We start from the raw sequence: 13,416 nt of genomic DNA, 5'->3' as shown, positions 1-13,416 counted from the left end.
TGCATCATTCCCAAGAAGACTCATAGCTGTACTAGCTCAAAAGGCTGCTTCTACTGAATTCTGAGCAAAGGGTCTGAATACTTATGAACATGTGATATTTCAGTTTTTCTTTTGTAATAAATTAGCAAAAATTTCTACACTTGTTTTTTTTAGTCACGATGGGGTGCAGAGTGTACATTAATGAGAAAAAAAATGAACTTTTTTGAATTTACCAAATGGCTGCAATGAAACAATGAGTGAAAAATTTAAAGGGGTCTGAATACTTTCCATACCCACTGTAGCAGAACAGGAACTAGGCATGAAGAATCCCTATGCACAAGTTTACAATATGTATGACTTGAGTCAAACTCTTCTGGCTGAGAGGAACAGAGTTAATTTCACGAATGGGAATAGGACTCGTGAGCAACCTACTGATCTGACACCCAGCGACGGAGAGGTGAGTATGTCATTTTTTTTATTTTTACATGCAGCAGCAGCACATGGGGGAATAATCTAAGGAGCTTCTTATGGGGGCAGCATATGGGGGAACAATATGGAGCTTCTTATGGGGGCAGCATATGGGGGAATAATCTATGGAGCTTCTTATGGGGGCAGAATATGGGGGAACAATATGGAGCTTCTTATGGGGGCAGCATATGGGGGAATAATCTATGGAGCTTCTTATGGGGCAGTATATGGGAGAACAATCTATGGAGCTTCTTATGGGGGCAGCATATGGGGGAATAATCTATGGAGCTTCTTATGGGGGCAGTATATGGGGGGAACAATCTATGGAGCTTCTTATGGGGCAGCAAATAAAAACTCAGTAGAGGCGAAAATTGCAATAATTTGACAACTATGTGCATGAACCGGCACATGCGCAATCAACATGCTTTAGTGTGGGAATCTCACAGAGCTAAAATGCAGACTAGCGGGCCTCGTCAACCACCGGCTGCCCTATCAACCCGTTCTGCCGCTTCTTCCTCCTCCATCACCATGCCAAGTCTTCTCACACAAGTCTCCGGTCACAGAATCTACACTTATTTACCCATGTGAGGGGTTGACACACTCAGCTACTTCCCAAGGTAGACAGAGAAACTTTTATTGTGTTAAATCACCTACTGATTTATTATGGAACAGCATAAACCATAGCAGGGTTCAGCAAAATAAAACAGAGCCTTTCTGGCATAACGGTAAAACGAAAAGATAACATACAACAAAGTCCACTTGTCTGAAGGTTTTGCCTGCTCAGACAACCAGGTGTATACTGCTCCGTCTGGAGCCGCCGTTTGGAGACTTGCTCTATTCACAAACCACAACACACGGACTCTCAAGTCAAGCTAATTAAGCCAGACCAAGTGATGATCACCTGACCGTGACATCATCCCAGTTCCTGTCAGTACAAGTGCCGGTGTCTACTCTGCAGGTGGAGATATGGTGAGCACCCTCCCACCCACTCTATGGTGCCCACATAAAACCAGCCCAGGTATGCAACTTTAATTTAACCCTCTCAACACATAGTGTGCTGGAGGAAAAATATCCTGGTTTCACATCACTGACGCCGTTATGCTTAGTGACACATATGTCCCCTCATACACTGTGCCAGTGACCCCGTCACACTCCCTACTGTCAGGGAGAGAGCCCGTCTGCTGTTACGGGAGTGGACATGACGTCTGATTTTGTGTCACTTAGTACAACACATCTTTCTCAGCCCACCATAGCATCTACACCTGCACATCACTCACAGTTCAGCAGTTTTGTCCTGTTCTCTGTACTCCACTCTCTCTCAGCAGAGCAGCCAGCCCTCGGTCCCGCAGTTGTGGTCATGTAAAAGAATGTTTCCTCCTACACATGCCAAAGCTAAGAGCTTGAACTCCACCATCTTCAATCTGTTGGCTACGGATATTCTGACTTTCTACCTGGTGAATAAAGTCGGTTTCAGAAAGTTGATGGTCGCAGTCCCCCAGTACCAGTTGCCCAGTCGCCATTACTTCTCCAAGAAAGCTGTGCCTGCACTACACCAGCATGTCACCGACGTCACCCGTTCCCTGAAAAAATCTATGCCTGCCAGGGTGCATTTCACCACTGACACCTGGACAAGCAAACATGGACAGGGGCGCAACATCTAACTGACTGGGCACTGGACGACTGGTGGTTGTGGGGGCAGGCAGTCAAGGAGCTGCTCCACAAGTTTTTGAATTCTCAAGGCTTGTGGGACAAACCTCTGTATCTAACACTTCTTTCACTACTTCTGGCTACTCCACATCCTCTAGGGCCTCCACCCATTCACTCAACCTCTCCCTTAATGCAACACATGTTCAGTGTCAGTGCAGTGCAGATAGAATCTCCCCCACCTCCGTACTGTACAGCCATGGATCACCGCAATCAGGCAGTGTTCAGATTAATATGACTTGGAGATTGTAGTCACACAGCTCAAGAGTTGTGGATAGCTATCCAGGCTGAGTTAGTGCAATGGCTATCTCCACTGATCTTGGGAAGGCTGTGTGCAATGACAGTGCAAACCTGGTGGTGAACCTATGCCAGGGCAACCTTACACACGTGCCTTGCATGGCTCACGCCCTCAACCTGTTGGTACAGCAATTTTTCTGCCACCATCCCAGCCTGGATAACTGCTGGTGCCGCAGAAAGCACAGTCACTGTGTGCTCACTTCTGCTAATTGCACCCCACAGGTGGTGATCGTCCTACAGGTCAACCGTTTGAATTGCAATGTTCCGACAAGGTGAAATTCCAATCTGCACATGTTGCAGTGATTGTGGCAGCAGTGATAAACCCTGGTGCAGTATGTTCTTTTGTATACCCTGTGCCAATGTAATACGGACGTGGTGCAAATCACGCTTGCAAAGTGGGCACAAATGAAGGACCTCTGCACCCTTATGCAAAGTTTCGAAATAGCTACTAAGATGGTTAGCTACTAAAGATGCCGTCATCAGCAATCAGCATCATAATTCCAGTCATCTACATGACAGAGCACACTTACAATAGTCTTCATGAGGAGGTGGAAGCAGAGGATGCGGAAGGGATAACAAAATCACAAATTTATGGACTATCAACGCACAGGTGGGTGCCATGGAAGGGTGGCTTACAGCGATTGAGGGGGGCTCATGGTACCAGACAAACTGTTAGTGAAGGTGCAGGGGCCGAGGAACAAGTGGAGGAGGATGCGGTGAAGGACGCGCAACAGTCAGGAGATGAAGAGGATAATGATGTCCGTGGTTGACACCAAGGGGATGGAGGAAACAACCTTGAGCCTTACTCCGCCACCAACACACTATGGACTTGGACCTCATGGAAGTGCCTCACACATGAGCGTCTTCTTGCTGCACTACCTTCAACATAATGCACTAATTCTTAAGGACAGAAATAGTGCTGACTACTGGGCTGCCACTATGTTTGATCCACGTTACAAGAGTAAATTTAACCCCGGAAAGGGATACGCGCATCCTGGAGTATCAAAACATGCTTGTAGACAGTCTTAAGGGTTCTTTTACACTTGCCGTGTTTTTGCGGGCCGTTTTTGGCGGCCCCAATACATTTCTATACAGCCGCAGAAACGGCCTGCAATAATTCATCGGAGCGCCGTGCGATGTAAAACAGTGAAGGCCATATATACAGCCGTGAAAAAATATCGAGCTTGCTCGATATTTTTCATGGATTTACAGACACGGCCGCAATAGATTTCATTGGTACTGCAAAAACAACGGTAGCTTGTTTTTGCAGTACACCATATTTGCGTATTACAGTATTTTTTCCCACCAATTTGTTAAAACAGGGAAAAACGGCGATCTGAGAAGGTTTTTTGCAGCCCGTTTTGCGGGAGAGAGGAAAAATCACGGCAATATGACCTACAAAAAAGGCCCACAAAAACGGGCCGCAAAAAATTTCTATGAGTCGTTTCACACATTCTTTAGACCAGCCCCTGCACCAGCAGAATAGAGTAAGTCTGACAGATTGTGAATGACTGGAGAGGTGCAGGACTATCTAGAACTCAATATCAATGCCATCAGGTGATATTTGGACCCTTTTGCATTTTGGTCTTCAAAAGTGGAAGAGTGGCCTGAGCTCGCCTGTCACGCCTTAGAGGTTTTGTCATGCCATGGAGCCAGCGTTCTCTCAGAAAGTGTCTTCAGCGCTGCTGGTGGTGTCCAGACAGATAAGGCTACTTTCACACTAGCGTTGGTACGGGCCCGTCGCTATGCGTCAGGCCGACGTATCGACGCACGTTGTGAAAACTTTGCACAACGGGGGCGGCGGATGCAGTTTTTCAACGCATCCGCTGCCCCATTTTAATGTCCGGGGAGGAGGGGGCGGAGTTTCGGCCGTGCATGCGCTGTCGAAAATGGCGGACACGACGCACCAAAAAACGTTACATGTAACTTTTTTTGTGCGTCGCGGCCGCCAAAACACGACGCATCCGTCGCACGACGGATGCGACGTGTGGCCATACGTCGCAATGCGTCGCTAAAGCAAGTCTATGGAGAAAAAACGCATCCTGCAGGCAACTTTGCAGGATATGTTTTTTCTCCAAAACGACGCATTGCAACGTACGTCACACGACGCTAGTGTGAAAGTAGCCTAAGCGCATCCGGCTGTCTCCTGAAAGTGTAGATCGCCTAACTTTCATCAAAAAGAACAAGTCATTGATTCCCAATGACTTTTGCACTATAGTCGCTGGGAAGACTAGGCAATAGTGTCATTTTTAGTGTCATGCACTGATTTCACGTTATTGCAGTCTGTGCCATGTTTGTGATTTCTTCTGTGCCTGCTGTTGCTACTGCTGCTGATGTTACAAACAATTTTTTTGAAATGTGGAAACTCCAAATTGGGTCTCCATCTGGTGGGTTGCCTGTTGCAGTAGGGCTCCCACACAGGCAGGCCTGCACTCACTTTCAATCAACTACCTGTGTTACTTTTCTTACATTTTTCTACCAATAGTACTGTATACTGTATGCAACTGATGTTTGTGCCATCTGAATGTGGCTGAAATAAAGAAAATTAGAGGTGTTGCATGAGGTATCAGGTCTCCCTGCTATGAAATCTTACACTGCTCCGTTAACCACCAGGTCCTCATTTATTAAACTTCAATTCCAAGCTGTAAATGCTGGGCCAGACCCTGATACCTCATGTATGGCCCTTGACCCCTTCTGTGCCATTATGAAAAGGTCCTACTGTCCCCCCCACCTACGAAGGTGTTGTCTATGTGTTTGGTTTGGCCTCCCACTGAATTCTAGCGAGACTTGTTACTTTTGCCAAATCCAACCCGATCCTTATAAAGATTCTCTCATCTCTAGTCAGTAACAAAAAATGAACATTAATATCTCCTGACAGTGACAACATGGAGCAGGCGATGACCATAATGGAGACTGTACAGTAACAGAGAAACGAGCGCCGTCAGGAGGGAAGTGACCCAATGTAATCCAATACAGAAAGAGACCCTGATATAGACGGGAACACGTTCTGTCTCCTGGAATGGGACCGCAGCACTGAGGGGGTTAATGTCCCTGTGCCCAGTAATGGGGAATCTCCAGCACCTACCTCCACCTGCAGAGCCGCACACCACATATATGGCTGCTCTGTGCGCACAGGACCTGGGATGAGGTCACAGGAGGGGTGGAGCCATTCTAAGGGTTTGCAGGAAATGATGTGTAACATGTGACCACCTGGCTCCTCCCCATCTGTGACCTCATCACAGGTCCTGTAGGAACAGAGCAGCCATATATGTGGTGTAGTGTCTCCCGCTCACTATACAGCCAGCACAGCTGTAATCGCTCCCAGGCACACTGATGGAATGCTGTGCAGTGTATGTGGGCGGAACCGGCTGCCAATCAATGTGGCGGGGAGGGATTACAGCCCATTCACTGTATAGTGAGCGGTGACGGTAACAGCGATCTGCACCGCCCGGATGACTGGAAGCAGCGGCTGCAGTGAGACTGAAAGAAAAGGGGGAAAGAGAAGGAGACAGAGAAAAAGAAGAAAAACAGAGACAGATGCATTAGAGAGAAGAAAAGATAGAGGGATAGATGAAAGAGAGAAGTAGAGTAGTAGACTACGTTATTGTATCACATTGTCGCTATTAGTATAAACAGGGTTTTATAGAAAATTCAGAAATTTGGTTTTTAGTGATGAGCGAATACATTTGACACTATTCGTTACTCGCGCGAACAGTACGGTATTCGGGCTATTCATTACTTGGCAAGTAATTTGGTATTCGCCTCGGTATATTCGAGTGACCCCCCCTGGCATGTTTATTTGCAGCCAATGAACAAGCTGGGCTGGCTTGCCAATCACAGTAATGGTGGTGCCATCTTTGGTGTGGAATTACTGTGATTGGCTGGCCTTCCAGCATCATAGGGACTATTTAAAGGCTGCCGGTGGCAACTTGTGCACGTTACAGCCAGAAACAGCGTAGCAAGAGCGTAGCTTGAGCGTAGGGAGAGTGTAAGTAGCGTAGGGAAAGTGATAGGAGGTTAGAGTGAGCGTTACTTATTCCAAAATGCTCTTTTAACTACTTAGGGTGAGTGCACACTTTGCGGATTGTACTGCGGATTTTTCGGTGCTGATTTGGCAAAGTCCGCAGGTAAATCCGCAGGTCAAAAGACCTGCGGTTTATCTGTGGATTGGCCTGCGGTTTTGCCCTGCGGTTTCACACCTCTACAATGGAGAAGGTGTAAGACCGCTGCGGATTCTGCACAAAGAAGTGACAAGCTGCGGATTTGAAACCGTGGAAAAATCCGCACCATGTGCACTGCGGATTTGAAATCCCATTGGCTAACATTGCACTGTATATTGTCTGCAGAACTGCTGCAGATGTGCAGCAGAATCCGCAGTGTGTGCACACAGCCTAAGTGATAGAGCCATTTTGCAGCTTAATCACCGGGCCAATTTTTACAATTCTCACTGTCACTTTATGAGGTTATAACTCTGGAATACTTTAAACGGATCCCACTGATTCTGATTTTCGTGACATATTTTACTTCATGTTAGTGGTAAAATTTCTTCGATAAGTCTTGTGTTTAGTTATAAAAAAATGGAAATATGGCCAAAATTTTGAAAATTTTGCAATTTTCAAACTTTAAATTTTATGCCCTTAAATCAGAGAGATATGTCACACAAATTTGTTAATAAATAACATTTCCCACATGTTTACTTTACATCAGCACAATTTTGGAAACACTTTTTTTAATTAGGAAGTTATGAGGGTTAAAAGTTGACCAGCGATTTTCTCATTTTCACAACAAAATTTACAAAACCATTTTTTTTAGGGACCACATCATATTTAAAGTCATTTTGAGGGTTGTACATGACAGAAAATACCCAAAAGTGATACCATTCTAAAAACTGCACCCCTCAAGGTGCTCAAAACTGCATTCAAGAAGTTTATTAAACCTTAACGTGCTTCACAGGAACTGAAGCAATGTGGAAGGAGAAAATAAACATTTAACTTTTTTTTGCAAAAAATTTACTTCAGAACCAATTTTTTTATTGTCACAAGTGTTAAAAGAGAAAATGAACCACAAAATTTGTTGTGCAATTTCTCCTGAATACGCCAATACCCCATATGTGGGGGTAAACTACTGTTTGGGCGCACGGCAGAGCTCCCAAGGGAAGGCGCGCCGTTTGACTTTTTCAACGCAGAATTGGCTGAAATTGAGATTGGACACCATGTTGTATTTGGAGAACCCTCATGTGACTAAACAGTGGAAACCCCCAACAAGTGACTCCATTTTGGAAACTAGACCCCTTAAGGAACTTATCTAGATGTGTGGTGAGCACTTTGAACCTCCAAGTGCTTCACAGAAATATATAATGTAGAGCCGTGAAAATAAAAAATCACTTTTTTTCCACAAATGTCACGGTCCTGTCAAGGTCGGCGTGCAGCCACCGCTGAGCAAGGACTCACCCACACTGCAGAGGGGCCCGAGGTCAGACACGGCCAGATAGTTCAGGCAAACAGGACCTGGAGAAGCTAGTCAGTGAGCAGTGAAGGCCCTACGGTCATGTGACCGCAAGGGGGCGGGGCTTAGCGTCCTGCTGTCAGAGATAGGCAGAACAATAATACAGGAATTCTCAAAGTCAGACAAACTGAGTCATACACAGAGATAACAGTAAAGTACCAGGGATGAGACAGAACGGAGAGTTGGGGCCAGGCAGTGGTCAAAGCCAAACAGACATAGAAGGTACCAAGCAGAATCCAACAAGCAGTATCCAGAGAACAGGCCGAGTCGTACACCAAGTTATCAGATAAACAAGAACACAGCACAAACACACTCAGGGGTCACCACACTATGCCAATGGCGAAAGTATAACTGACGGGGATAGGAACTTCCTGAGGCTATAAGAAGCCTCTCCCAGAACCAGGGAGAGGCCACAATCATAAGCCGCAGGTGTGCAGGTAAGCCTGCAATGGGATCACAACCTTTAACCCCAGAAATGCCAGTCATCAGCACTGGTTCCAGACATTAACCCCACATGTGTGAGTCCAACCCGCACTGAGATCATGACACAAAAATGTTTTTTTCACCCCCAAATTTTTATTTTTACAAGGGTAACAGGATAAATTAGACCACCAAAGTTGTACAATTTGTCCTGAATACGCCCATACCCCATATGCAGGGGTAAACCACTGTTTGGGCTCATGGCAGAGCTCAGAAGGGAAGGAGCACCGTTTGACTTTTTCAATGCAAAATTGGCTGGAATTGAGATTGGACGCCATGTCGCATTTGGAGAGCCCCTAATGTGCCTAAACAGTGAAAAAACCCCACAAGTGACACCATTTTGGACACTAGGCCCCTTAAGGAACTTATATAGATGTGTGGTGAGTACTTTCAAACCCCAAGTGCTTCACAGAAGTTTGTAACGCAGAGCAGTGAAAATAAAAAAATCACTTTTTTTCCTCAAAAATGATTTTTTAGCCCGCCATTTTTTATTTTCACTAGGCTACCAGAAGAAATTGGACCACAAAAGTTGTTGTGCAATTTGTCCTGAGTACACCGATGCACCATATATGGGGGGAGGAACCACTGTTTGGGCACATGGGAGAGCTCAGAAGGGAAGAGAGCCATTTTGGAATGCAGACTTTGATGGAATGTTCTGCGGGCGTCATGTTGCGTTTGCAGAGCCCCTGATGTGCATAAACAGTAGAAACCCCCATGTGACCCATTTTGGAAACTAGACCCCCCCCAAGAAGCTTATCTAGATGTGTGGTAAGCACTTTGAACCCCCAAGTGCTTCACAGAAGTTTATAACGCAGAGCCGTGAAAATATAAAATCATTTTTTTCCTCAAAAATGATTATTTAGCTTGCTATTTTTTATTTTCCCAAAGGTAACAGGAGAAATTGTACCACAAAAGTTGTTGTGCAATTTGTCCTGAGTATGCTGATACCCTATATGTGGGGGTAGCCACTGTTTGGGCACATGGGAGCGCTCGGTAGGGAAGAAGCGCCATTTTGGAATGCAGACTGTGATGGAATGTTCTGCGGGCATCATGTTGCGTTTGCAGAGCCCCTGATGTGCCTAAACAGTAGAAACCCCCAAGTGACCCCATTTTGGAAACTAGACCCCCAAGGAGCTTATCTAGATGTGTGGTGAGCACTTTGAACCCCCAAGTGCTTCACAGAAGTTTATAAATGCAGAGCCGTGAAAGTAAAAAAATCTTTTTTTTCCTCAAAAATGATTTTTTTAGCCCGCTATTTTTTATTTTCACAAGGCTAACATGAGAAATTGGACCACAAAAGTTGTTTTGCAATTTGTCCTGAGTATGCTGATACCCCATACAGTTGTTGCCAAAAGTATTGACACCCCTGCAATTCTGTCCGATAATACTCAGTTTCTTCCTGAAAATGATTGCAAACACAAATTCTTTGGTATTATTATCTTCATTTAATTTGTCTTATATGAAAAAACACAAAAAGAATTGTCCTAAAGCCAAATTGGATATAATTGCACACCAAACATAAAAAAGAAGGTGGACAAAAGTATTGGCACTCTTCGAAAAATCATGTGATGCTTCTCTAATTTGTGTAATTAACAGCACCTGTAACTTACCTGTGGCACCTAACAGGTGTTGGCAATAACTAAATCACACTTGCAGCCAGTTGACATGGATTAAAGTTGACTCAACCTCTGTCCTGTGTCCTTGTGTGTACCACATTGAGCATGGAGAAAAGAAAGAAGACCGAAGAACTGTCTGAGGACTTGAGAAACCAAATTGTGAGGAAGCATGAGCAATCTCAAGGCTACAAGTCCATCTCCAAAGACCTGAATGTTCCTGTGTCTACCGTGCGCAGTGTCATCAAGAAGTTTAAAGCCCATGGCACTGTGGCTAACCTCCCTAGATGTGGACGGAAAAGAAAAATTGACAAGAGATTTCAACGCAAGAATGTGCGGATGTTGGATAAAGAACCTCGAGTAACATCCAAACAAATTCAAGCTGCCCTGCAGTCCAAGGGTACAACAGTGTCAACCCGTACTATCCATCGGCATCTGAATGAAAAGGGACTGTATGGTAGGAGACCCAGGAAGACCCCACTTCTTACCCCGAGACATAAAAAAGCCAGGCTGGAGTTTGCCAAAGCTTACCTGAAAAAGCCTAAAACGTTTTGGAAGAATGTTCTCTGGTCAGACGAGACAAAAGTAGAGCTTTTTGGGCAAAGACATCAACGGAGTTTACAGGAGAAAAAAAGAGGCATTCAAAGAAAAGAACACGGTCCCTACAGTCAAACATGGCGGAGGTTCCCTGAAGTTTTGGGGTTGCTTTGCTGCCGCTGGCACTGGACTGCTTGACCGTGTGCATGGCATTATTGTGTCAGAAGACTACCAACAAATTTTGCAGCACAATGTAGGGCCCAGTGTGAGAAAGCTGGGTGTCCCTCAGAGGTCATGGGTCTTCCAGCAGGACAATGACCCAAAACACACTTCAAAAAGCACTAGAAAATGGATTGAGAGAAAGCACTGGAGACTTATAAGGTGGCCAGCAATGACTCCAGACCTGAATCCCATAGAACACCTGTGGAGAGATCTAAAAATGGCAGTTTGGAGAAGGCACCCTTCAAATATCAGGGACCTGGGGCAGTTTGCCAAAGAAGAATGGTCTAACATTCCAGCAGAGCATTGTAAGAAACTAATTGATGGTTACCGGAAGCGGTTGGTAGCAGTTATTTTGGCTAAAGGTTGTGCAACCAAGTATTAGGCTGAGGGTGCCAATACTTTTGTCTGGCCCATTTTTGGAGTTTTGTGTGAAATGATCAATGTTTTGCTTTTTGCTTCATTCTCTTTTGTGTTTTTTTTATTTAAGACAAATTAAATGAAGATAGTAATACCGAAGAATTTGTGTTTGCAATCATTTTCAGGAAGAAACTGAGTATTATCTGACAGAATTGCAGGGGTGTCAATACTTTTGGCCACAACTGTATGTGGGGGTAACCACTGTTTTGGTGCATGGGAGAGCTCGGAAGGGAAGGAGCGCCATTTTGGAATGCAGACTTTGATGGAATGTTCTGCAGGCGTCATGTGTTTGCAGAGCCCCTGATGTGCCTAAACATTAGAAACCCTCCACAAGTGACCTCATTTTGGAAACTAGACCCCCAAGAAGCTTATCCAGATGTGTGATGAGCACTTTGAACCCCCAAGTGCTTCACAGAAGTTTATAACGCAGAGCCCTGAAAATAAAAAAACTTTTTTTTCCACAAAAGTGATTTTTTAGCCCCCAATTTTTTTATTTTCCCAAGGGTAACAGGAGAAATTAGACCAAAAAAGTTGGTAAATAGTGGAAACCCCTCAATTCTAGCTCCAACCCTAACCCCAACACACCCCTAACCCTAATCCCAACCCTAATCCCAACCCTAATCCTATTCCCTAATCCCAACCCTAACACTAATCCTAACCAATTCCAACCCTAACCTTAATTCTAACCCTAATTCTAATCCTAACCCTAATGGAAAAATGAAAATATATTTTCTTTATTTCATTATATTACCCTTACTAAGGGGGTGATAAAGGGGGGGAGGTATTTACAATTTTTTTTATTTTGAATACTATGATAGGGTTTATCACAGTGATCAAAATGTACATTTGAATGAATGAATGGAATTTGCCTACCGGCAGATTTGGTGGGTGCACTGCGCATGCGCCCGCCTTCCCGGACCAAGATGGTTGCGCCCACCGGAGGAGGCAGGAGGGCCCGAGCAACGGGAGAACCACCGGTACTTGGGGGCGATCGGAGACTCTATTTCTCTCTCCTCTGATGTGTGATCACATCAGAGGAGAGAGAAATTAAATGCAAAATCGCATCTTTTTTTATTGCGGTCGCCGTTATACGGTTAATAACGGCGATCACAAAAGCGGGGTTTGTAAAAACAGACCCGAATCATGTTCTCTGAAAAATCCGACTCTGAGGGGCTCTATTTACTTTTTCCACAGCGCCGTTAATTAACGGTGATGTGGTTTAAGTACCCTTAGCTACCGCCATTAAAAGGCGTATCGGCGGTAGTTAAGGGGTTAAGAACTGAATATTGTCAAGAGATTACTTGTTTTTTAGGTGGAGATTTAAGTAGGGAGACATTTAATCGGAGGGAGGGTGAAAGGTAGGCACCTGGGTGTTCTCATCATTGCAAGTACATGCTGATCTCTGCTATTTTCCATTGTGTTGTATAGTAGTTAGTATAAGGCCGGGGTCAGACTTGCGAGAAACTCGCATGAGTCTCGCACCTCAATACCCGGCACTGCTGCCAGAACTTGGACCGGAGCGTTCAGCTGCATACTGTATAAATACATGCAGCCGCACACGCCGATCCCGAGTGCCGGCGGCAGTGCCGGTTATTGAGGTGCGAGACTTGTCTGAGGTTCTTGCAAGTCAGAACCCGGCCTTAGAACAGACTGTGTGATTTGTGGGATTAAGGTGAAATAGGGAGGGTTTCATCCACTTCCAAAATATAAAAATCAGCTATTTGTAGAGCGAAATATTATTAGGTAGTACCAGCAAATACAAAACCATTTTTTGGGGCGCTACATAATATTCCTGTGTAGCCGACTATATTTTATATTTTTCTACCGCTAAATAATACTCTTCAGTGCCAGCATAAAGTAACATCCATTTTAAAATCTAATCGCTAAATAATATTTCTCGTCTATTGCTTAAATACATAATATTTGTCTAGCAGTTGTGCGACTGGGGCAATCCAGGTAGAGATAATCTTATGTGACAATTTAGCAGGGGCAATAATCTTCATTATTCCGCATTTGGAGTGTGTCAGCAAGGTGATTGGAAAAAAATCATAATTTCCTATTGGTTTAAAAAGTAGCGTTTCTGTATCTAGCAGTTGTGAGACCGGCGCAATCCGGGTGGAGATAATCTTACGTGACAATTTAGCAGGGGCAATAATTCTCTTTACTCTGCATTTGCAGTGTGTAAGCAAGATGA

At 44.7% G+C, this 13,416-nt stretch overlaps 1 protein-coding gene across 1 annotated transcript in view; it reads right to left on the bottom strand.

Annotated features, from left to right (window-relative positions):
- LOC141050967 (uncharacterized) overlaps nucleotides 1-5,610 on the bottom strand; it is a 70,256-nt gene extending 64,646 nt beyond the window's left edge. Inside the window, exon 1 of the mRNA XM_073547726.1 lies at nucleotides 5,534-5,610. Coding sequence (XP_073403827.1) covers nucleotides 5,534-5,560 — 27 coding nt within the window. The 5' untranslated portion in view covers nucleotides 5,561-5,610. The remainder of the gene's footprint in view (nucleotides 1-5,533) is intronic.
- Between the last annotated feature and the right edge of the window lie 7,806 nt (nucleotides 5,611-13,416).

This window comes from Dendrobates tinctorius, unplaced genomic scaffold, assembly GCF_039654945.1.
Source record: "Dendrobates tinctorius isolate UK_male_01 unplaced genomic scaffold, ASM3965494v1 ptg000155l, whole genome shotgun sequence".
NCBI classification, from domain to species: domain Eukaryota; kingdom Metazoa; phylum Chordata; class Amphibia; order Anura; family Dendrobatidae; genus Dendrobates; species Dendrobates tinctorius.
The sequence above is the reverse complement of the archived record's forward strand: the minus strand, read 5'-3'. Positions and strand labels throughout refer to the sequence as shown.